General features: G+C 43.6%; 1 protein-coding gene across 4 annotated transcripts in view; it reads left to right on the forward strand.

Moving 5' to 3' along the window:
• Positions 1-26,405, forward strand: part of NFAT5 (nuclear factor of activated T cells 5) — a 276,432-nt gene that overhangs the window by 152,402 nt on the left and 97,625 nt on the right. For all 4 annotated transcript variants that reach the window (XM_030204661.1, XM_030204662.1, XM_030204663.1 and 1 more), the window contains one exon: positions 2,455-2,587. In XM_030204661.1, the coding sequence (XP_030060521.1) occupies positions 2,455-2,587 (133 nt within the window). The remainder of the gene's footprint in view (positions 1-2,454; positions 2,588-26,405) is intronic.

Consider the following 26,405-nt stretch of genomic DNA (forward strand, 5'->3'; position numbering starts at 1 on the left):
CCTGGGGTTCTACGTTTCAGCCCTCTCCACATCACAAGGTCCTCACCATGGATGCATCTATGGTCTGTTGGTGCGCTCACCTCGATGGTCTCCACACACAGGGTTCTGGGTCCCCACGGGAGAAATGACATCATATCAATCTCCTTGAATTGCTGGCAGTCTGGAACGCTCTAAAGACTTTTCAAAACCACATTCTCAATCAGGTAATACTTGTTCGCACAGACAGCCAGGTTGCAATGTATTACCTGAACAAACAAAGGGCACAGGTTCTTACCACCTCTGTCAGCAAGCCATACAGATAATGGACTTGGGCAGCTTCACAGAACATCTTTCTATGAGCCATTTACCTAACTGGCAAACAAAGTACTGTGGCAGACAAACTGAGCAGAGTCCTGCAACCTGAAGAATGGTTCCTCAGAATCTTGGTAGTTCGTCAACTATTCCAGCAGTGGGGGACCCCCGTTAATAGACGTCTTTGCTTCTCAGAACAACAAGCTTCTCCTCTTTTGTTCCATACTCTGTGCTCCCAACCATGTAACCCCAGATGCCTTCTTGCTCCACTGGGGGACAGACCTTCTGTACAACTTCCCCCACTACTTCTGATAGGAATTACTCTTCTCAAACTGTGTGGAGACCAAGGGCCCATGATTCTAATTGCTCCCTATTGGCCTTGTCAAATCTGGTTCCCTCTCCTCTTAGAGTTATCGTTCAGAGAACCATTGAGGCTAGATCTTTAACGAGGGATCCCTCCTCCACCCAGACCCTCGCTCTCTACCCTTGATGTCTTGGTTCCTGATGACATAGATTTTCCATTCCTTAAACCTTCCTGAAGGAGTCTCTAGAATACTCCTAGCCTCTAGAACATCACCTACACAAAATGTTACCTTTTCAAGTGGAAGAGGTTTTCCCCTGCTCTTGACCCTCTTAAGTGCTCTCTTTGTACACTTATGGAATACCTCCTCCATCTCTTAGATTCTGGCCTTGGAGCTAACTCACTCAGAGTGCATTTGTATGCCATTAGTGCTTTTCACTTCAGAGTTGATAATTAACCAGTTCCTGTTCATCCCCTGATAGTAAGATTCACAAAAGGTTTATTTCATATCAAACTTCTGTCAAACCACTGCCTGTGGTGTAGAATCTCAATGTCATCTTCACAGCTTTCATGAATCTCCTTTTGAACCACTTTGCTCCTGTTCTCTGATGATCTTCACATATAAGGTAGTATTCTTAATAGTTCTTCTTTCTGTCAGAAGAGTAAGCAAACTTCAAGCCCTTGTGGCAGACCCACTTTACACCAGGTTCTAGCACAACAAGGTTGTCCTCCAAACCTACCCCAAATTTCTCCCTAAAATGGTATCAGAGTTCCACCTCAATCAGTCTGTTGTATTGCTTGTGTTCGTCGCTAAGCCACACTCATCCTGGAGAAGCAGCACTGGATACCTTAGACTTCAAATACGCTCTAACATATCTGGAGTATACAAAACCTCATAGAAAGTGCTCCCAGAATCCTAACAGATTAGGGATACTCATTACCAAACTTACTATCTCTACTTGGATGGCTGACTGTCTTCTACATGTATACTGAGGCTGGGCTGACACTTATGGCCAAGTCGCAGTTCACAGTGTAAGAGCCATGGCGGCATCAGTGGCCCATTTCTGCTCTGCCTCAAATGAAGACATTTGCAAGGCAGCTACATGGTCCCTCTCGACACCTTTAGTGCTCACTACTGTCTGAAGCAGCATTCTAGGCGGGATAGCAGTCTTCCTTTTTTCCCCCACCAAGCTCACTATCAATTAAATTGCAGAATTCATTTATATTTTGAGCCTGGTAGCTAGTGAGTCCCATATGTGAGAATATTATGCCTGCTTGTCCTCGGAGAAAGCTATTTACCTGTAGCCTGTGTTCTCTGAGGACAGCAGGCATATATTCTCATATCCCTTCTGCCTCCCCTTGGAGTTGTCGTCTTAGCTTTTGTAATGTACTGCTGGTCCCACGCTCAATCGTCGGGCGGAAAGACACCCCTTCTTTCGTGTTGGGGGCACTTTCTTAAAGATTTAAAGTGACAGTGCATTTGACATTGTCCACACCAGGCTCCATGGATGTCATTACCCACATGTAAGAATATATGCCTGCTGTTCTCAGAGAACACCTGCTACAGGTAAGTAGCTTACCTATAATCCCTAGGATAGCAAAACATTTCCTGTCAGTGAATTTCCTATCTGGATTAATGGACCTTCTGCACTCCAGTTTTAAGGGTGTTTACTTATCCATCAAATGTTTATTTGATGTTGGGAAAATCCATCTATGTTCACTTGTAAGTGAAAAAAATATTTAAAAGGGCAAAATTAGTCTTTTCTGGTATTTGCTGGGGTTATCAATCTTCTTTCCTTGTATTGAAAGAGCTCCTGTTAGCTAGGAATTCCTTTGTAATTTTATTTCTCTTTCAAAAACAGAATCATCTTATTGTGAAGGTTCCTCCATACCATGACCAGCATATCACCTCTCCAGTTTCTGTGGGTATATACGTAGTGAGTAACGCTGGAAGGTCCCATGAAGTGCAGCCCTTCACATACACTCCGGATACAGGTATAGAAATGCAGGGGGAAAATTAAACATTACATAAATAAACAAAACAGTCAACTTCTCATTGCACAGATACATAAAATTATGTGACTAAAGGACCATCAGGTAAACCACAAGCAAGTATAACGCTTTTATTTGCTTTTTGCCATCCTTTGGTTCATGATATAAGCAAAGAATAATTTGTCAGTTTTTAAAATAGTACATAAAAGTACTTAACCATACTGTCTTGAAAAATATCAGAACATCCAGATCATTCACCTCTGCACACTTTGAATGCCCAAGAGCATGCATGTTTGTGTTGGGGAAAGATCTCTTCTCTGTTTCAGGGATACAGAGGTTTTCATCTGTCTGTGAAGTAATCTGTGCATTATGTACCTATAGGCCATAGTTCATTTGTTTGGCATCGTGCTGTGAGGGGTCTGTCACTGCTCAGCTAAACATTGCATTGAAATGGTAGTTCAAGGACTTATATAATGATCTTTCTTTCTTTGTGAAGCTAGATGTTATAAACCATGATTTAAAGGGTACAAATAAGCACTGAAACTAAATGGAAACATTGCACTAGATTAAGCACAAAATCTAAGCCATGGAAAAGACAATTCTGCGGGTAAACAGAAGTAGAGTGAAACTCATTTATTTATTTGTAGCATTTGTATCCCACATTTTCCCACCAATTTGCAGGCTCAATGTGGCTTACATTATGCCGTGATGGCGATCGCCATTTACGGGTACAGAATTACAATTGGTAATGCATTAAGGTGCATACCTACATGGTAGAGAAGAATACATTATGGTATTACCTAGAGGTTTCTGAGTGGTAGAGTGAATTGTGATATAAGTTGGTCCTCGGTTTAGGAGAAATCATTTTCAGCCAAAAAGATAGTGGTAGTACGTATTGTGTGGCTTTCATTAATAGCAATGAGGTTAAACAATCAGATTACAAGAGTTCGGTTCTGTCTATATCGTGTAAAGTCTAATTATTTTGTAAATGAGATGGATCGTTATGGTAGGCGTTCTTAAACAGTTCAGTTTTTAGTAGTCTTCTGAAGATTGTTAGGTCATGCATTGTTTTTATGGTCTTTGGTAATGCGTTCCATAGTTGCGTGCATATATAGGAGAAGCTTGATGAATATGTAGTTTTAAATTTTAGTCCTTTACAGCTGGGGTAGTGGAGATTGAGGAATGTGCGTGCTGATCTTTTTGCATTCCTGGTAGGCAAGTCTATGAGGTCTATGTGCCAGAGCCGGTGTTGGGAGGTGGGAAATACTGCTGGGCAGACTTGTACGGTCTGTGCCCTGAAAAAGGCAGGTACAAATCAAGGTAAGGTATACACATATAGGTCGGAGCTTTCCCGTGAACGATTTTATGGACCAGGGTGCAAACTTTGAATGCAATTCGTTCTTTTAGTGGGAGCCAGTGTAGTTTTTCTCTTAGGGGTTTGGCACTTTCGTATTTCGTTTTCCCAAATATGAGTCTGGCTGCTGTGTTTTGAGCAGTTTGCAGCTTCTTAATGACTTGTTCTTTGCATCTGGCATAAATGGCATTGCAGTAATCTAGATGACTTAGCACCATCGATTGAACCAGGCTACGGAATATTTCCCTTGGGAAGAAAGGTTTGATCCTTTTAAGTTTCCACATTGAGTGGAACATTTTCTTTGCAGTATTTTTTGCATGGTCTTCGAGTGTGAGATTTCGGTCAATTGTGACTCCCAGAATTTTCAGACTATCTGAGACTGGAAGGCTGTAGTCTGGGGTGTGTTTGGTGCTGGGTTTGTTTGTGTTATATTGTGAGGATAGAATGAGACATTGTGTCTTTTCTGCATTTAGCTTTAGTTGGAATGCATCCGCCCATGAGTTCATTATTTGGAGACTGTGTTTGATTTCATTTGTGATTTTGGTTAGATCGTGTTTGAACGGGATGTATATAGTGACATCGTCTGCATAGATGTACGGGTTGAGTCCTTCATATATAAAGGATATTGGGGATTAACAAATTCATTATCTGTTTGGATTTGATGTTTAAATTGAGTCATTAAGTTTTAGATTGAAGACTTGTTTTGTAGGAATTAGCCTACACATTTTCTGACATGAATAGATATTGATATCTACAATTTCACCAGTGTTACCTGTATGTAATAAGCAAACCTTATGTTGTATACATGGTTGTTTACTGGATTTTTTTAGTTATGTTGTTAATTTGTTGCAATATAAACTATCAACAGGACTTTTTCCAGATGGTTTGAGAGAGATAATCATTACTCAAATTATAAAATATTGAAAAGAATCATGTGAACTATGCTGAAACTATAGACCAGTGGCTTCTGTTTCTCTGTTTTCAAAACTTATGGAGGGTTTGGTCTGTATTCAACTGAATAAGTACTTAATGAGATTTTATGTTTCAATCATTTTTATTGGAGAAAATTTTTAAATAAACTTATTCAACAGTATTTTGGCTTCTGTTGTAACTTATTTGCGTCACCATCAACATCTTATTGAACCTTTACAGCTTAACAGTAACTTATGCATCTTTATACATTGTACAGCGAAATAAACTAAATATATGGCATATTAGATATCTGCCCTTTTATCGCCCAACTGATCTATTGTTCTCCAATTCTTTATTTTCCCCCTCTTTTCCCCCCTCCCTTTCCCTTCTCTCCCTCCCTCCCCTTCCCCTACCCTCCCACCCTTACCCACCCTCTATCACAGTTATACTTCACATCACGCTTAGTTCTTAGTCCACTTTAATTCTCACATATTTATTATTTGACCTCTGGCTTGGGGAGTCAAGGTCAACCAGAACAGGGTCCAGCAATTCCAAAAGTTCTTTGTAACAAGGGGTCCCCGACCTCTCAGGCTTATCCGTTCCGTGCGCAACAGGTTAATCATCTGCCCTCTCCAGTGATATTCCGAAGGGCTCTCCGCTGACAACCACATCAACAGGATTGTTTTCTTGGCCACCATAATTGTTTTAAACACAAATGTTCGACATCCTCTTGGTGGGCTTCCCGATAGTTTTGGGTGGCCAAACAGCAACATTGGTTCTACTTGCCATTGTATATCCCACATGTCTGCCACTCGTCGTATCAATGCCTGCCAGTATGATCCAATCTGTGGACAACTCCAGAACATATGTCCCAATGTTGCTCCCTCCGCCTTACACTTGGGGCATGCTCCATCTGGTGATATGCCCATGTGAAATGCGCGTCTCGGAGGGACATACGCTCTCAACGTAAACTTAAACTGCATCTCCCAATAATACGTTAGGTCCGTATTCTTACGATATCCAATCAAATGTTCCCGGATCAATGCTGCAGTTATATCCACTCCCAATTCCGCACTCCACAGTTTAGATAGTGTCACGAAATCTGGTTCTTTTGCCATTTCCTTTAAATGTCTATGGTAAAATTTCAATGGCACTTTTTGTTGTGCTCCCAATGAGAGGGCCGATCCCAGCTCCTCCTGTACATCTTCCGTCATTGTTTCCTGTGGGAGACTACGGCTATAATGTTGCAGCTGCAAATAATGAAACCAATCTGATGAGTCAAGCATAAACTGGTTTTTAAGTTGTTCCCATGATTTAATCTTCCCATCCTTGTCTAAGGCCTGGTGCATGTATTCCAATCCTTTTTCCTTCCAACGTACAAAGGCCGCATGTTGTTGTCCAGGTGGGAATTCTGGGTTACCCCAAATTGGAAGGTATGGGGTTGTGGCAGCTCGAAATTTATGGTGTCTACAGAGCCAACTCCACACCGCTTGAGCAGTATGCAAAATTTGTGCTGCTCTTAACAAGCTCATTTCTGCTTTATTCTTTTTATGTATCAGGGAGCTGATATGTCTCTGGCCTATTTCTTGCAGCTCGAGATGAGAGGGAGTAAAATATTGTGTGTGTCTTAGCCAATCATTTAAGTGCCTCATGCCACTTGCAGTTGTCATTTCCCGAAGGTTCAATAGTCCCAGGCCTCCGAATTCCCTCGATAGATGAAGTGTGGACAGTGCTATTCTTGGTTTTTTCTGCGCCCACAAAAAGGTCTGTAAAAACTTGTTTAATTGTTTTTCATCAGCCTTAGTCAGGTACAAAGGCAAAGTCTGGAATATGTAGAGCCATCTGGGCACTGTTACCATATTATAAAGGGCTATCCGACCCAGAAGTGATAATGGGAATCCCTGCCACATTTGTAAAGTTAACTTTGTTGTATTCATCAGTTTCCTCATGTTTCGATCATATAGCTGTGTAAGATCTCGAGGTATTAATACACCCAGATATTTTATTGTCTCTGCCTCCCACTCCATGGGTAATGCTAGTGTCTGTCTGAGAGCATCCCCCTGCAATACCTCCAAAGCCCTAGATTTTTGAATGTTCAATATGTACCCTGACAGGTCCCCATACTCCTTTACTATCTCCAATATTCTAGGTATTGCCCGTTCTGGTTGTTGGGTTATTATTAATAAATCATCAGCAAAGGCGAGGGCTTTGACTGTGCCTCCTGCCAGGGGCACCCCCCTCACCCCTCCATCTGCTTTAAGCACTTGTAGCAGTGGTTCCATTGCCAGGATAAACAAAAGGGGCGAGAGCGGGCACCCCTGCCTGGTTCCCTGTTTGATCTCAAAGAAAGTTCCCTTTATTCCATTTACCAAAACTGCTGCTCGAGGTTTGTTATACAATGCCCCCAATGCATCTCCATACCATCCTTGAATACCCATATAGTTTAAGAGTCCAAACAAGTATCCCCAGTCTACCTTATCAAATGCCTTTTCAGCATCCAGACTAAGAACCAAAGCTGGTTCCTGGTCTTGTTGGCTCTTTGCCATTGCCAAGAGCAGTCGTCTAACATTGTTCCCTGCTTGCCGGTTCTTCACAAAACCTACTTGTTCTTCCCCTATTAAATCAGGAAGGAGTTGTCCTAATCTGGTGGCAAGAATACGAGCCAGTATCTTTACATCTAAGTTTATCAAAGAGATTGGCCGATAGGAACCTGGTTGTGTGCTCTCCTTGCCTGGTTTAGGTATCAAAGTGATTAGTGCATCATTGGCATACTGGGGGAATTCTTTGTCTTCTACTACCTGTTCCAAGTATTTCCCCAGGGCTTCCAAACCTTCTTTCGATAGTATCTTATAATATTCTCCCATAAAACCGTCAGGCCCAGGTGCCGAGCTCATGGCTAACGCTTTGATCGTGTTTTGCAATTCTGTCCCTGTTATAGGACTATTTAACATGTCTATTTGTTGTGGCTGGAGTTTGGGGAAGCCCATTTGATCTAAATATTCCTCCAAGTCCCCTATGTCCTTTCTCGGCAAGCCCCCATATAAGGAACTAAAATAAGTATGAAATATCTTCCCTATATCTTCACTCTTATTTTTTGTCACCCCCTTGTGGTCTTGTAATGCAGTGATTACCCGTCCTGGGGTCTCTGTTTTCAGCAGCCTTGCTAATATAGTGCCCGCTTTGTTACCAAATCGTTGTAATCTACATTTATAATATGTTAAGGATCGTATAGTCTGCTTGTGAATTAGGGTATTAAGGGTAATTTGGGCCGTTAAGTATTGTTCCTTATTTATTGCTGTTGGGTTTTTTATATAAACTTGTTTAGCTTTCCTAAGTTGGGTTTCTAGATGTAAAATTGCCCTTGCTTGCTTTTTCTTACGGCTTTGTACAAAGGCAATTATATCCCCCCGCACCACTGCCTTGGAGGCCATCCAGTATAGTTTTGGATTATTCATGTGCTGTTTGTTAAACCGTGCATAATCCTTCCATTTAGCATTAATGTAACGGGTGAATTCTTTGTCTCCATGTAAGTACATCGGGTATCTCCAACCCCCTCCATGCCTATAATACTCTGAAGCCTCTATCTCCATCCACACCATTGCATGATCCGATATTTCTGTAGGGCCTATTCCAGTACCTCGTACCCAGGAGAATGCCGAGCTGTCCAGAAGTATATAGTCTATTCTAGAGCTGGTACCATGTGCCCTAGATAAATGTGTATAATCTTTTGTCTCTGGGTGTAATGCCCTCCAAGTATCTACCAGGCTTAACGTGCGTATGAATGTCGAGAGTGCCCGCTTTCTACTCCCCCCTTGTGGTGCTTCTCTTGGGTTAGTGGTGTCCATCATTGGGTCCATTACTAAGTTAAAATCTCCACATATCAACAATTTCAGAGATGTATACGGGGCACACTGTTTTATTATGGTTTGGAGGAAGTTTGGCGAGAAATCATTAGGCCCATATAAGGATATAACCAAGAACTCTTTATTTTGAAGCCAAAGACGTATTAGGACGTATCGCCCCTGGGGGTCTGCCTGGAGCAATTTTGCCTTAGCTGCTATTCCCTTCCTTATTAATATTGCTACTCCCTTCGACCTGCCTGCAGCAGAAGCAGAAAACACTTCCCCCACCCAAGCTCTTTTCAATTTACAGTGTTCATCTTCCGAAAGTCTAGTCTCCTGTAGACAAGCCACATCTGCTCTATGTCTCTGCAATGCCTGTAATATTTTCGACCTTTTCACAGGGGTTGCTATGCCCCCCACGTTCCAAGATATAAACCGGATCGTCTTAGCCATCCCAGCACAGCATTAGCCATATTAAAAACCAGTTGTTCTTTAGTAAACTTGAGATTTGGGCGCCCAGCCTCGCCTTCCTCTCTATTGGTCTGCTCTTATCTGTGGGTTCCTTGATTTTTGTCCTACTCAGCGCATATAAGGGCGTTCTATTCCTACCCTCCCTCCCCGAAGTTACTTCCCTTCTGCTCTTACTACCTGTCTTCCCTTCTTGTGGTTGTAATTTCAATTGTGTTAGTTGCTCCTGTGATAGTTCCCCCTCCCTCTTTAATCTCCTGTGTCCTGCTCTCTTCCGTTTTTCTCCCCTCCTCCCTCCCTCCCTCCCCCCCTCCCGCCTCCCCCATTTCTTCTTCCCATAATCCTTGGTCCACCCCATCCACCTTATGGTGTAAGACTTATAGTGATGGTTCCCCTCCCCCAACCCGCTTATTCTCTATATTATCCAATTTCTTGTGTTCAGTCTTGTGCAGGTCTAATTGCCTTCCCCCTCTAACTCAATATAGTGTAATAGTCAGCAAGTCCTCTTAAGTTATAGTTGTACTCCCTGCTTCAGGATATTCAAATCTATACCTCAAATGTTTTGTACTGGATTCATGTGTTAGCGTCCTCAGAGTTCAGTTGATCTTGGAGCCCATCCTGTGCTTCTTGCGGTGTCTGAAATATTTTCCAGTTTCCATTTTGCAGTACTTTCAATTGTGCCGGATAAGCGAGCATGAATCTTCTATTCAATGTTGCTAATTTTGTGCATATTGGTCCAAAGGCTCGCCTGCGTTCCTGCAGTACTATCGAGTAGTCCTGAAAGATTTTTATTTTTGCTCCATCAAATGTCAATGCGTCCCATTTCTGGCGTGCACCTCTTAGAATTTCAGTTTTGTGCACAAAGTTGTGGATCTTTGTAATCACTACTCTTGCTCTGCCATTTCCAGTTCCTTTTCGGCCTAATCGATGAGCGCGCTCCAGGCAGAGAGGCCCCGCGCTGTCCGACAGCGCAAATTCCTCTTTTAGCCAGCGTTCTAATTGTGTTTGGAGTAGTTGGTCAGGTACTGTCTCAGGAATTCCCACTATCCGCAAGTTCGATCTCCGTGATCTATTTTCTAGATCGTCTAGTTGTTGAGCCTGGGTTGTAGTTAATTTTTCCAATTCCCGCACTCGCTCCCGCAAAGCATGTTCTGCCTCCTCGGCTACTACTATGCGGCCTTCCAGGTCCCCGGTCCTCCTTGTTGTATCTGCCAGTAACGTTTCTACCGCTGCTAGTTGTTCGGATATCTGGGCATATTGGGGCGCCATAGCTGTTTTTACTGCCTCCGTCAATTGTGCTAGTTGCGACGGGGTAAACACCGGAGGTGAGTTCATCTGCGCAGGGCTTTCCGCCATTTTGGGCTCACTCAGTCCACGGTGTCGTTCGGTTTCTTTCTTTACTGTTTTTCCCGGCATTGTTGTTGCTGTACGAATGAGGTATTGGTCCATATAGGACTGTTCCTATGACCGCAAATCGCTGTTATTTCGTTTGTTTTTAGTGCTATTTTAGCGTTGTTGGGGGAGGGTTCTCAGAGAGACCCGTCTTCCCCTCTCACTCCATCACCGGAAGTCCCTTAATGAGATTTTATATTTTGCATTATTCTGAATCAGGATTTAGAATTTGGCTGGAGCTCCAGGGTTCATTTAAAAACTACCCAAAGTCTCTTCTTAAATCTCTGTAAAGATTGAAGGTCGTAGGAGTCCTGTTAGAAACGATTCAGGCCAGGGCCTTTCTTCCTGAACAGTGCATAGAAACCCTAATTTCTGTAGCACTGCTGGTCCAGCAAAGCCTCCAGTTATCAGCTGTTGACATTGGTCCACATGGTCTCAACAGTTCATGTCACATCCTTGACATGCCTTCATATGAGGACTGCTCGGTGGACCCTAACTTCTCAGTGATCCCAATCCAGGAAAGATTCCACTATGAAGTCTTATAATTCCAAGTGGAGAAGGTTTTCTGTCTGTGATGGCAAGACCCTAGATCCCTTCTCCTGCCCTATACAAAAACTGCATGAGTACCTTCTATACCTTTCTGTAGGGTCCACTTCAGTTCAATTGGAGCTTATCACTGTGTAAAGGCTATACAGAGATAGACTTATCCGTTATTCAAGAGGTTCTTGATATTTTTGAAATCCCCTCTAAAGCCCCCTGCTGTGTCATGGGATCTCAATGTTCTTTTCACCTATGTGATGAAAGTTCCTTTTCAACCACTTGACTGTTGCCATCTGAAGTCCCTTATGTTTTTGGTGGCCATCACTTCAGCACGTAGGGTTAGTGAGCTCCAGGCTGTAGTAGCTGATCCACCTTACACCAGATTTAATCATAACATAGTAATTCTGAGTAAGCATCCTAAGTTGCTTCCTAAGGTAATGTTGGAATTTCACATTAACCAGTCGTCCTTACCAACATTCTTCCCAAAGCCCCATGCCTACCCTATAAAAAGCTTACTGACCACTTTGAACTGCAAGAGAGCCTTGGACTTCTATCTGGTGTGGACTGAAGCTCATAGATGGCACAGGGCCAGGAGCTCTAGGTTATTGGCACCACCAGTACCCAAAAGCATCAATGCTGAGAGGACCGCTCCTCCTCTGTGCTGTTGGCACCAGTGCACCAGTCTCCTCATTTCTGGATCTCGACATCTTCACAGGCTGCCAATGAGCCAACACTGGCCCCGCCTTTGCCAATGCCCCCAAGAAATGGCTCCGGGTCATGCTAAGGGAGGACTTTGTAGTGGATCTTAGCTCAGTGCGATGCTGAGGTCTTGAGGGCTTCAGTGGGATCCAACGTTGACCTCTGAAGAGGTGGCGCTCCTGTCTAGCCCATTGGGAAAGGAAGCTCGCCTGGTGTCCAAGGTGGGATCTGTCTCTCAACACTCTGGCCAAGAGTCGTTACTGAAATAAAGGATAGTTAGCTTTCTAGAAGACAACAGGTTACAGGACCCGAGGCAACATGGCTTTACCAAAGGAAAATCCTGCCAAATGAATCTCATTGACTTCTTTGACTGGGTGACAAAAGAAATGGATGAAGGCCGTGCACTAGATGTAATCTACTTGGATTTCAGCAAAGCCTTTGATACGGTCCCCCACAGAAGACTCATGAATAAGCTGACAGGGCTGAACTTAGGACCAAAAGTGGTGAACTGGATAGAAAACTGGTTGACCGACAGGTGGCAGAGGGTGATGGTAAATGGAATCTGCTCGGAGGAAAGGATGGGAGCAGTGGGGTTCCTCAGGGGTTGGTGCTGGGTTGGTGCTGGGGCCCATTTTGTTTAATATATTTGTGAGAGATATTGCTGAAGGGTTGGAAGGAAAGGTTTGCCTTTTTGCGGATGACACGAAGATAGCCAATAGAGTAGATACCCTGGAGGGAGTAGAAATGATGAGAAGGGATCTCCGAAAGTTAGAAGAATGGTTGAGGGTCTGGCAGTCAAATTTAATGTCAAGAAGTGCAGAGTGATGCATTTGGGGTGTAGAAACCCAAAAGAGAGATAGGAGGGGAGAGATTAGCAAGCTCGACTCAGGAGAGAGACCTTGGGGTGTTGGTGTCGGACGATATGAAAGTGAAGAAACAATGTGACAAGGCGACGGCTGTGGCTAGAAGGATGCTAGTCTGCATAGAGAGGGGTATAACCATCAGAAGAAAGGAGGTGTTGATGCCCCTCTACAAGTCGTTGGTGAGGCCCCACTTGGAGTATTGTGTTCAGTTTTGGAGGCCGTATCTGGCTAAAGATGGAAAAAGACTGGAAGCGGTACAAAGAAAAGCTACGAAAATGGTATGGGATTTGCATTGCAAACCGTACGAGGAGAGACTTGCCGCCCTGAACATGTATACCATGGAGGAAAGGAGAAACAGTGGTGACATGATACAGACGTTCAAATATTTGAAAGGTATTAATCTGCATACGAACCTTTTCTGGAGACGGGAAGGTGGTAGAACTAGAGGACATGAATTGAGGTTGCAGGGGGGCAGACTCAGGAGTACCGTCAGGAAGTATTTTTTCACAGATAGGGTGGTGGATACGTGGAATGCTCTCCCGTGGGGGGAGGTGGAGATGAAAACGGTAATGGAATTCAAACGTGCATGGGATAAACACAAAGGAATCCTGTTTGGAAGGAATGGATGCATGGAATCTTAGCGGACATTGGGTGGCGACACCGGTATTTGGAGAAGAAAACCGGTGCAGGGCGGACTTTTACGGTCTGTGCCCTGAGAAAGGCAGGGACAAATCAAACTCGGATATAGATATAAGTATTACATACCATGTAAAATGAATTTATCTTGTTGGGCAGACTGGATGGACCGTTCAGGTCTTTATCTGCCGTCATTTATACGTTACTATGAGTCTAGACATCAGTCTACTTGTCCATGGCAGACACAGATTCAGCCTCCTCATCAAGGAATACTTTTCTGAGTCAGATTCAGACCATTACTGGGAGTCTGATGTGGAACTGGGCGAGGTCTCCTTTCTTTTGGCCTACTATCAGACATGTCTCCACCTCAGAAAAGGATAAAGTCCCCGCCAGAGGAACTCTCCATCAGTTTTTTGCAGGAAATGGCCAAAGCCATTCTATTTGATTTGGAATTGAAGGATGAGCCCGGGGCTGAGATTTTGGACATCACATTCCAAGAAATCAAAAAGCTCTGTTAAATCTTCCGTTATTCCCACAGCCTCAGAATACTGCAGGATGTTTTCAAGCTCATTTACCTTATTTTCCAAAGCCACAATTTGTACATGTAGCTGCTCCTGCACCCACTCTGTATTTTGCACGTTATCTTCCATGTTGCTTGTGTCAAATTCTTGCCGAGGCTGTCCAGACATTCATGCATCATTTAAATTTTATCACTGTTTCTCCTCCTTTCATTGAATTTTTAGGTGCAGTTCTGTAAGCTGCCACCAAAGAACAGCCGCTCAATATTTCTCCTGCCTTAGTCAGATAAGAATGTTTATATCTGAAATGAGGGTAGACAAATTTGATGGGGGAGCTAGGCTTTTCAGCCTCTTCTCTATCTCATGGCATTACATCTGGAGGTTCAGTTTATACACCAAAATAACTAAAGTGATCTATTGTAATTGTTCTTGCCCTTTCAGTTTGACCTGGATTTGTCGGTGTTTTTCCTCAAAGATTTTATATCTATTGACACCCTTTATGCTTATAGAAATAAATGTCAGCATTTAAGTTATGGGTGAGATTTCCTTAGGTTAGGTTATTTCTTTCTTGGAGCACAGTATAGGCAACCTTTGATGCACTGAGTGCCCCCCCTTTAAGGTATGATACCTGTCGTTGCAGCAACAGTTGATTGTGCCCCTGATGTATGCATGATTATAGAAACATGTCGAGCAGCTTTTATTTATTTATTTTATTAGAATTTATACCCCGCTCGTTCCCGCTCGATAGCAGGTTCAGTGCGGCATACAAAGTATCACAGAGTTAAAAATAAGCACAGACATGCTATTATCAAAGGTTGCTATTTTAATACATTTTAATTTGATGGCTATTTGGTGGTTCAGTTGGCTGCTTCTTTCTCCTGGTACTTATATTTGCCTGTGGCTTTTTTTTGCCTCTTGTTTTTTTGGATCTAATCAATATGAAATTTGTAGATAACATATAATTGCCCCATGCTAATGACAAATATGTAGGTGTCCATAATACCACATTTATAAGTCACCAAAATAAAAAAAGATGGAAATACTTTTTCCACTGTCTTTCACAGATATTGAACTCATCAGTCCAGGTCTATGATATATTTTTACTCAATGAATCCAGATCTGAAATATATGTATTGTAGGACAAGGGTTCAAAAATAAAACTTTTGTATAATTTATTTTCCCATATAATTTGCGATTGAGGTGTTTTTCATCATTGCCCTTTTCCTATATTTTTATACCACCACCATGCTCTTCACACCAACAATGTGCTGTATTAATTGTGTGCTCCTTTCTTGAATAAATTATTCTCAACAATGTATAGGGTCCATTTAATCTAGTTCCTGTTTGTTGTTACTGCCCAAAAAGGAAACTCCAACTGTCGGTTTCGCCCTACTGTACATTTGGGTTTCAGGGAATAATTTATTGCTGGACGCTCACTAACGTGGCGGCAAAACTTTCCACAACATTCAATCCCAACTTATATGTGAAAATAAATTATATACATGTTTATTTTTGAGTGGAGGAGTGGCCTAGTGGTTAGGGTTGTGGACTTTGGTCCTGGGGAACTGAGGAACTGAGTTCGATTCCCACTTCAGGCACAGGCAGCTCCTTGTGACTCTGGGCAAGTCACTTAACCCTCCATTGCCCCATGTAAGCTGCCTTGAGCCTGCCATGAGTGGGAAAGTGCAGGGTACGAATGTAACAAAAATAAAATAGATACTATTGGAGATTCTACATGGAATGTTGCTACTATTGGAGATTCTACATGGAATGTTGCTATTCCACTAGCAACATTCCATGTAGAAGGCTGCGCAGGCTTCTGTTTCTGTGAGTCTGACAGACGTCAGACTCATAGAAGCAGAAGCCTGCGCGGCCGCATTGGTGATTTGCAAGGGCCGACTTCTACATGGAATGTTGCTAGTGGAATAGCCACTTGTATACACAAACCAGGACTCTTAGCCACCAACTTCAAGAAAGTGCTAGCAAAACAGTTCACACCAGTATAATGTGGCAGATCTATAATTTATATGTATAGAGTACCCTCAGATATAAACCACTGTAACTGCAGTCAATAATGCTGCTAAAAAGTGGCATAGCACTTCTTTCATTGGGTAACTCTGACAATTTTTTGGGGAGAGCAACATATGCTCATTTTTTTATGCATCCCAATCACCACAGTGCTATAAAATCACTTGTAACTTTTAAAATAGTATATACTAGGTGAAAACTGTGCACTTATCTTTTGAGTTCTTGCCTCCCAGGCAGAACTATCTTGCCTTGTTAAAACATTTATCAGTTGCCTTTCCCTGGAACTGCCCGACTCCGCGGGGTTTCAATCTCTTTCCTCAGGGACAAGGGTTAAGGCTGCATAGATGTTATCTTCCTCCTTCTTTGTTGCTTCTTTTCTTTGTTCAAGCAATCCACACAGAATAGTACTAGAATGGCATGATCAAGAAATAGCCAATCTGCACTTCTAGTTTCAATTCTGGGCTGATCTATGTCCAGAGGGCAGTCCATCATAAACTGGAGTTTCTGGAGAGCCAATTTAAGCACTTGAGGCTCCTGCACTTTCCTAGAAATCTTTGTTTCTTTTGTCATTTACTGTGGAGGAGTGGCCTAGTGGTTAGGGTGGTGGACTTTGGTCCTGGGGAACTGGGGAACTGAGTTCAATTTCCACTTCAGGCACAGGCAGCTCCTTGTGACTCTGGGCAAGTCACTTAACCCTCCATTGCCCCATGTAAGCCGCATTGAGCCTGCCATGAATGGGAAAGCGCAGGGCACAAATGTAACAAAAAAAAAATGTTTCAGATCTAGGTTCATCAAGTTCAATATCTGTGAAAGACAGTGAAAAAGTATCTCTATCTTTTTGTATTTTTTTATTTTGTAATTTATAGATGTGATGATATGGACACTCAAATATTTGCCATTAGTAAAGGGGCAATGAAAATCTTTTGAATGTTAAAAAAACAAAAAAAGTTTCTATGTTATCTACAATCTTTATAGGCACCTTTGGAAAAATGAGCATTTATTAGGTTGTTATATGTCATCATTGTTAGTTTTGAAGGTTCTGATCATTATGAACCATTTTTGTCTAATTGCAACTGATAAAACACAAAAAGCAAAAGGGTGTTATGAGGAACCAAACATCAACAGCTCAACATAGTAAAGCCAGCTTTCAACGTCCTTTGCAAACTGTCCAATGCCAACTCAAAACAGCACTCTGCTGTCAGAGTTGAACTTCTTAAACAGATAAAGGACATAAATTCAAATTGCTTCCAAAATCATATACAGCACTTATCCAGCCTGCTTTTGTTGGTAGACACTCTCGCGTGCAAATTCCATGGGATTGGAGTATAAGAAGTATTGTGCAACCACTGAAGTCAAAATGTTGCACCCAAATGACAGGCACGGGGCATCAGCCAGAAACACGTTCCCCTTATCATCCATCACATCTCAAGGGGAAAGTGTTTTTTCATTTGAGGTACTCCAGTTCCTCTTTGACTTACCTCCTGGACATCATGTTACATATTTTCAAGCTCAGTAATATATTTCTAGTTTGGAGACAGGTCGTCTGTCATTGAGTTTGGCACAGGCAATGTATTGATATTCGAAGTTGAAAAAGGAAGAGAGTGTGCCACTATCCCAGTATTTAGTTTTTAATGGATTTTCTCCAGCGTCTGCTTATAGAAGTTGTGGCTCTGGCATGGATGTGGATTCAGTGAATGAGGAGCTACTTCTAAGAAGTTTTAAGGCTATTCCTTTGATCTCTGTCAATATGGGGTTACAGGAGTTAGAGTATAAATTCCTTCTCCGAACTTATATAGTCCCTTGGAGAGCTTTTAAAGCTAAACTTGCTATACAGACGGGAGTTGTCAGGAATGTAGTCAGGTGAAGGCCACATTGGGTCATATATTTTGACAGTGCCTTGGTGTTTTGAACTTATGGAGACAGGTCTGGAATTTTTTGCTTTCTTTGGCATTAACATTAACAGCTGTATCTCTCCACACCAGACATCACTGTGGAAACCCAGGCCAAAGTATCGGCCTGCTTATCCGACATTGCTGCCTGGATGTCCAACCGCCACCTGAAACTGAACATGGCCAAGACTGAACTTATTGTTTTCCCACCCAAACCCACTTCTCCTCTCCCTTCATTCTCTATCTCAGTTGATAACACCCTCATCACCCCGTCTCATCTGCCCGCAACCTCAGTGTCATCTTCGACTCCTCCCTCTCCTTCTCTGCGCATATCCAGCAGATAGCCAAGACCTGTCGCTTCTTCCTCTACAACATTAGCAAAATTCGCCCCTTCCTCCCTGAGCACACCACCCGAACTCTCATCCACTCTCTCATTACCTCTCGCCTTGACTACTGCAACCTAATCCTCACCGGCCTCCCACTTAGCCACCTATCCCCCCTTCAGTCCATCCAGAACTCTGTCGCACGTCTTATCTTCCGCCTTGACCGATATACTCATACCACCCCTCTCCTCAAGTCACTTCACTGGCTTCTGATCAGATACCGCATACAGTTCAAGTTTCTCCTACTAACCTACAAATGCACTCGATCTGCAGCCCCTCCTTACCTCTCTATCCTCATCTCCCCTTACGTCCCTACCCGTAACCTCCGCTCTCAAGACAAATCCCTCCTTTCAGTACCCTTCTCCACCACCGCCAACTCTAGGCTCCGCCCTTCCTGCCTCGCCTCACCCCATGCTTAGAACAAACTCCCTGAGCCCATACGCCAGGCCCCCTCCCTACCCATCTTCAAATCATTGCTCAAAGCTCACCTCTTCAATGTCGCTTTCGGCACCTAATCACAACACCTCTACTCAGGAAATCTAGACTACCCCAACTTGACATTTCGTCCTTTAGATTGTAAGCTCTTCTGAGCAGGGACCGTCCTTAGTTATTAATTTGTACAGCGCTGCGTAACCCTAGTAGCGCTCTAGAAATGTTAAGTAGTAGTAGTAGTATTAACATCATAACAGTATTACTTATATTTTGCTACTACCTACATGAGTTCTAAGCAAATAACATAGAATCTAGGAAATACAAAATCAATCATTCCAAAATTTATAACATACATGAACACCCTACAGATCTTCAGCTAGTCTTAATCTTGAATCACTTATTTATGAAATAACCATGTTTTAATGGATTTTTAGAAAATTTTATAGTTAAGACAGGATTTGAACACTGGTGATATTTTCCAAATTATTGCAGCTTGTTATGCGAAAAAAAAGTTTAATAATCTTAGAGCTTTCTTCCCTCTAGGGGATGGAAAAGGAAATAAATTTGATCGTAGACTACCTGTCTTTTCAGACTAAGAAAAGCAAAAAAGGTTGTACGTGTAGCTCAGATCTATACCATGAATTACGTTTAAAAAGAATACAATACAACCGAAGCAAAACTCCAGCTTCTACTTGCAGCCAGTGCAGCTGAATATAAAAAGGAGAAACCTGATTCAAAATTTGTTTGCAAAAAGACAACTAAACTGCAGTATTTTGTACTGTTCACAATCTTTTTAACATATTTCATAAAGTTAAATACTGTTACAGTAATCTATTTGAGATAAGAGAAGTGATTGAACTATACCCTAAACTGTTCTGGTTTGAAGAAGTTGCTGATTCGATGTAATTTCCTCAACAACAACAAAAAATGATTGTCAACAGACTAATTTATGATTGAAGTGATATAGAATGATCAGAATTATTCCTAAAATTTGAAGCTGTGAAGAGATTGTATGACTTGTTTTGAATGGTATTATTGTCAACAAATTGTGAAGGACTTCCTATTAGCATAAACATAGTCTTATCCTTATTCAATTTTAGTATATGTTTTGTCATCCATGTTTCAATTAAAGTAATACAATTTTGTATTGTGGTCATAAGTACTGCCATAGTGGGACAGACCAATGGATTGCCATACTGGACAGACCAAAGGATGCTGATCCTGTTTCCAGGAGTGGCCAATCCAGGTCACAAATACCTGGCAAGATCCCAAAAAAGTACAAAACATTTTATACTGCTTATCCCAGAAATAGTGGATTTTCCTCGTCCATTTAATAATGGTCTATGGACTTTTCCTTTAGGAAGCCGTCTAAACCTTTTTAAAACTCCGCTAAGCTAACCGCCTTTACCACATTCTCTGGCAATGAATTCCAGAGTGTAATTACACGTTGAGTGAAGAAAAATTTCTCCAATTCGTTTTAAATTTACAACTTTGTAGTTTCATCGTATGCCCCTAGTCCTAGTACTTTTGGAAAGCGTAAACAGACGCTTCATGTCTACCCGTTCAACTCCACTCATTATTTTATAGACTTCTATCATATCTCCCCTCAGTCGCCTTTTCTCCAAGCTGAAGAACCCTAGCCGCTTTAGCCTTTCCTTACAGGGTAGTTGTCCCATTCCCTTTATCATTTTCGTCGCTGTTCTCTGCACCTTTTCTAATTCCACTATATCTTTTTTGAGATGCGGCATCCTGAATTGAACACAATATTGGAGCGATACAAAGGTATTATAACGTCCTCATTTTTGTTTTCCATTCCTTTCCTAATAATACTTAACATTCTATTTGCTTTCTTAGCTACCGCATCACACTGAGCAGAAGGTTTCCTAATGTGGAACCTTGCATTACGAAGCTATAATTCGGGTTCCTCTTTCCCACATTCATCACTTTGCACTTGATCACATTAAATGTCATCTGCCGGACTTCCGGTGGAGCCGAGCGGTAAGATGGCCGCCGATTAGAGGGCTCCGCAACACCGCACGAGGGACTTCCATCTCCCCCCGCCTGCTGGGGCTCACCCGCGGCAAACAACGCTGCCTAAAGGCCCCGAGAACAAGAAGATACTCACGGGTCCTCGCCGACGTGCCCCACAGAGCCGTGGCCGAAGTTTATTGCACCGCGTGCGCCGCGATCCAAGATGGCGGCCGGAAGAATCCCGGAACGGGCAGAGGAATGGTCGGCAGCATGAATAAGCAGCAAGTGGCGGCATGGTAAGGAACTGGGCTCAGAAACAAGGAAGGGCGATAAAACAGGAGTGATTTAGTGATAGTTCCTCCCTGCTGCTCCCCCCCCCCGCCTCGAAGAGGGTACTCGCCCGGTCTTTAATAATCCCCATAGCCGGGGGGAAAAACAAGTAAAACTCACTGTAATAGAAAGGCAAGCGACGCAATGGTGACTCGTGTAACTTAAGAAGTCGGCTGCAGCAGTCCCTTGGAACTTCACAGATAAGATAACTGCTAATAAAGGAGAGGAATTGTGCCCAGATCGATATTATCATACATTCTGGACAAAGAAATGAATCAAGGAGAGCGTTGCCCTGCTCATAATAATTAAACTATCACAGAAAGCGAAGTAGCAGTGCACATTGGTTGTAGGATATTCTGTTCCTCCGACATTCTCAGATAAAGGTGCCAGCACCACTGCGTTGGTGCACAAAGCACAACGCAGGGCGATACACGGACTGTATGGAGCAATATTTGAGGCCTAAGTCTGCTGGTACAACTAGAAGCGGCACCAAATACGATAAGGGGAAGGGTACTCCTTCATCCACAGGGGCACAAATGGCGGAAGGAAAGCTTGAAAAGCTTGGGGACTTCTCTGAAAAGCAACTGGCTCAGATCACTATGGCAGTAAGTGCTGCACTTAACCCAAGATTTGACTTGCTAGAACGTCAAATGAGCAACATGGAAGCTAACATGGCAGATACAGTGAAGAGGCTGGGGGAAGCGGAAAGCAGAATCTCAGTTCTGGAAGATACCAAGGCACAGAACACCCAAGAGGTTACCCGGATGATGGAGCAACTCAAGGCACAACAAGATAAGCTTGAAGATATGGAGAACAGAGCAAGAAGATGCAACTTGAGAATTGTTGGCCTACCAGAGGCAATTCCAGAGAAATCCCTGAGACACGTGCTGGAGCAATGGCTTAAAAAAGAACTGGCTCTGTCTGATAGTTATGGAGAATTGTGCATAGAAAGGGCTCACAGACTGGGCCGGTGGCAGCAGGGACAGCAAAGACCCAGATTGGTGATAATTAAAGTCCACAACTACTTGCATAAAGAAGAAATTATGAGGGGCTTCCGTTTAAAAAGAGACACTCTGAGATATGACGGAACCCAGATAAAAATCTTCCAAGATTACTCAGCAGGAGTACAAGAACAAAGGCGCAGATTTCACCCGCTTTGCACAACACTGGTCAACAGAAAAACAAGATTCTTGCTGCTTTACCCAGCTGTTTTGAAGATCCAGCACGAAAATAGATGGCGCTCCTTCCAGTCAGTCCAAGAGGCCCAACAATTTATTGACGTTGAACTGCAGGCGCCAGACGCTGCACCAACCTGACTATAAGACCAGAGGACTCTTGTTGAAGGCTCATGCAACCTTTTCAAGCATATGAGAAAGAGACGATGGTGTGGCCTACTAAGGTTATGTAAGGCATTTGTTGGTGCAACATTGATAAAGTGATAATATGTTATATGTTTCATTGATAAGAATAATGGTGGAGGGAGTTTGCATATTTAAGGGTCATATTAGATCCGACCTGATCCAAAAGGGGGGGAGAGCTCCCGCTGGAGCCGGGGGGGAGAAGGGGAACCTCACAGCGGTAACATGTCACCTGGAAGGAGAGAAGTAATGGTTAGGGTTGGAAGGGAGGGGGGTCTAGATAATGGGAAGGGTAAAGGGAGGGGAAGACGGAGACTTGGAAAGAATCAATGTCTCAGGGAGGGAGGGTGCTCCAGAGCTAAAAGAATAGGGTCTTACACACAGGCCAAGCATAAAGAAGGAACGCATTGGAATTGCATGTTCATGGTGGCGGGAACAGGACTATGTATACAGCTACTGGGGAAGGGCTGGGACCCAGGGGCTAAGTTCTCTGAGTTTATATACTGGAAGATAGCAAATCCACACGACTACACACTGTAAATTAGTCACTTGGAATGTGGGTGGCATCACGTCTCCCATTAAAAGGAAAAAGATACTGGCACATTTAAAACACCTCAATGTAGACATAGCGTGTTTGCAGGAAACAAAGCTGACGGCAGCAGAACATGAAAAACTCAAGCAGGGGTGGGTAGGACAGGTGATACATGCATCCCCGGAGGGGAGGAGTGGCAATATGTATTCATCGCCGATTGGCCTGTAGGGTAGAAACGATCCTCCATGATCCCAAAGGGCGATTCCTCTTGGTTAAATTATGGCTACAAGGGAGGGAATTATACTTGCTGAATATTTATGCGCCTATCCCTCCTGACAGCTCCTCCTTCTCAGGGTTGTTGAGACGGCTGCTACCATATGAAGACAAACATTTGATTGTAACAGGGGACATGAATATATCAATAGACCCCAAGATGGATTATTCAGGGGAGGGCGGCAGAGGAGTGGAAGGTCGGAGGGGGTCACAGATGCTAAGTGAGTTCGCCAACTCCCTCTCTGTAGTGGATGCATGGCGAAACTTACACCCTGATCAAAGAGATTATACACATCGGTCCAGGGCCCACGGGACATGGGGAAGATTAGACTACATATTTATTTCAGTTGCCTTGTTCCATTGTGTCCGGGACACGAAAATTGAGGAAGTTTTGATATCTGACCATAGCCCCATCTGGTTAGAGCTGGAGGCCCCAGGTGGCTTCCAGCCGGCCAGGCGGTGGAGGTTCCCTGGCCACCTGGTGAAGGATAAATCTTTTCAAAAATTCTTAGTAAAAAAGTGGGAAGAATATGAATTGTTTAATAAAGAACACAAATCGAACCCACAACTATTTTGGTGCGCTGGAAAGGCGGTATTGCGGGGGGATCTGATAGCATATGTAGCAAATAAACGGAAAAAGAATGCAGCTAGCCTTTTGCAGCTGAACAGGCGGCTGCGGAATGCTCGACGTCAATATATCGAGCGGCAGTCCGTGGCCACCAGAGAGGCCTATCTGTCTATACAGGCCGCTGTAAATTCCCTATTGCATGAAAGAATACTACAGAATAGAACCTTTCAAAAATATAAGTTTCATCGCTTTGGAAACAGAGCAGGGGGTATGCTGGCCCGGCTAGTTCGGAAACGGGAAGGAAATAGAGCCATATCGGCCCTGAAGGAAAAGACAAGGAGGCCTTACTAATGACCCAGGTAGGATCCTTCAAATATTACAGGATCATTTCAGTTGCCTTTACAGGGCCAATCGGCCTGCCACGGAGGCCCACATGAGTGACTTTCTCGGTAGGGCGAAAATGCCAAAATTAGGAGAGTCAGAGATAGCATGCCTAGAGGCCCCTATTCAACTTAAGGAGCTATCTGAAGCAATAAAAGGACTAAAGTCTTTCTCAGCTCCCGGGGTGGATGGGTACTCAGGAGAATTTTACAAATTGCTTCAGCCCCAGTTGCTATGCCCATTATTTGAATACCATCAGGCTGTAATACGGGAAGGGAGATTCCCACTGCATGAAAACACTGCTTGCATATCACTATTGTTGAAACCGGGGAAATGTGAGGAGGAGCCCGAATCCTATAGGCCTATCTCGTTGATTAATGTCGATATTAAATTGCTAGCGAAGATCCTGGCCACTCGGCTCAACTCATGTTTGCCGAGTGTGATTGAGCCTACACAGGTGGGATTTATCCCCAAAAGGCACTCGGTATCACATATTCGGAGAGTCTTACTGACAATGGCAAAGTGCCGACATGAGGAAATCAATGGGATGTTGGTGAGCCTCGATGCCACAAAGGCTTTTGACAGGGTCGAGTGGACCTTCTTGTTTTACATGCTAGACTGGATAGGAATCCCTGCAGAAATGAGACAAGCAATTGGGGCTCTATATTCTGGTATGGAAGCTTATGTTACAGCAAATGGGGGGATCTCGGAAGGGTTTCAGATAGGCAGGGGAACGCGTCAAGGCTGCCCTTTATCCCCACTTTTGTTTGATCTTACACTAGAACCACTATTACGTCTCCTAAATTCAGATCCAGGAATTGGGGGGGTACGATTGGGGGAACAAGAGGTCCGAGCTTTGGCTTACGCCGATGACGTCCTCCTGGTTTTAACTAACCCGCAGGAGTCCTTTAAGAATGCCCTAGCATTGATTAGGGAGTATGGGCAGCTATCAGGGTTTGGCCTTAACCTCTCTAAGTCCTGTGCGATGTCCATGGATAGTGACATTAAATTATGCTGGCAAGGAGAGGCTTTACTCAGGTGGGAGACAACTAAAATGAAATACCTAGGAGTGTACATAACTAGAGATGGGGCCTCCCTATACAGAGAGAACATAGGCCCACTGATGGAGATGACTAGAAATAAACTGCTTATGTGGAGGGAGCTACCACTTACAATCTGGGGTAGAATAGCGCTGTTTAATATGATGGTTGCCCCCAAATGGTTATACGTCTTTCAACAATTACCACTGTTTTTGAAACGTAAAGATGAAAAGCTCTTACAGCGTCTAATACAAAAGTACCTTTGGCAGGGGAAGAAACCTAGAATTCCCTATCACCTGATGACTGCCCCAAGGGAGGGGGGGAGGCATGGGACTCATAAACATGAAATTCCTGGCAATCGCAAGTTCCATGAGACACATAAATGATTGGTATCGAGGGACGTCCGATTTTTCTATTACACCAGTGGAGACGTCGATGTTCCCAGACACACACTTTAGTCATCTGCTCCACTCTGGGACGCCCCTGCCCACCGCAGCATTTCGAAGGCATCCCCTTTTGAAATCTCTCAGGGAGACGTGGAGGTGGGTGTGTAGACGCTATCACTTTTCTGCCCGTACATCCCCATGGCTGTCCATATGTGATAACCCAGCGTTTCCGCCTGGCCAAGGGGTTAGCATATTTAACAAATGGGCACGGAAGGGGATGGTATACCTGGCACACATAGTCACAGAACAGGGACGAATCCTCTCATACCTAGAACTTCAGACCCGGTATGGGATCCCCCCGACATACCAATTTGCATACCGTCAGCTGAGCCACTATGTTGCTTCCCTAGAGTGGACAGACCTCACGGAAGATGTGGTGGAGGTTCTTTCTGAGGAGTTTACTTTGGGAGCACAACTCTCAATACCATTGAGATTCCATCATCGGCAACTGAAGGACACAACAGCAGAGCTAGATTTCAGACATATTGCACGGGAATGGTCAGGGGATCTGGGCTGCACACTCACAGAGGAAGAATGTAGATCATATTTGAAATCCATTTATAAACAACGACTCTCCATACCCCAGAGAGAGAGATTATATAGATGGCTGTTGAGAACGCACATATCTCCTCACAGAGCACAGAGAGCAGGGTTTACTGCCGAAGGAACCTGCCCCAAATGTAGCCAAGGGGCGGCTTCTCTGGGGCATATGTTCTGGAGTTGTCCCTCTGTGGGGTGGTTCTGGAGGCAGATTATAGCGGGAATAGACCAATTATGGAACTGCACCCTCATCTGGGATCCCCTAATCTTATTTAACTGCTTTAAGCTAACTGCAGAGCCCCCAGAGGGCTTTAGGGCATTTGCCAAGATGGCTATATATTTTGGAATAACCACAATTCTGCAATTCTGGAGGGCAAAAGAAACACCCCCTTTACAGGCATGGCGTGCGCAGATGGTGCGACAAAT

Source organism: Microcaecilia unicolor, chromosome 5 (assembly GCF_901765095.1).
Source record: "Microcaecilia unicolor chromosome 5, aMicUni1.1, whole genome shotgun sequence".
Taxonomy (NCBI): Eukaryota; Metazoa; Chordata; class Amphibia; order Gymnophiona; family Siphonopidae; genus Microcaecilia; species Microcaecilia unicolor.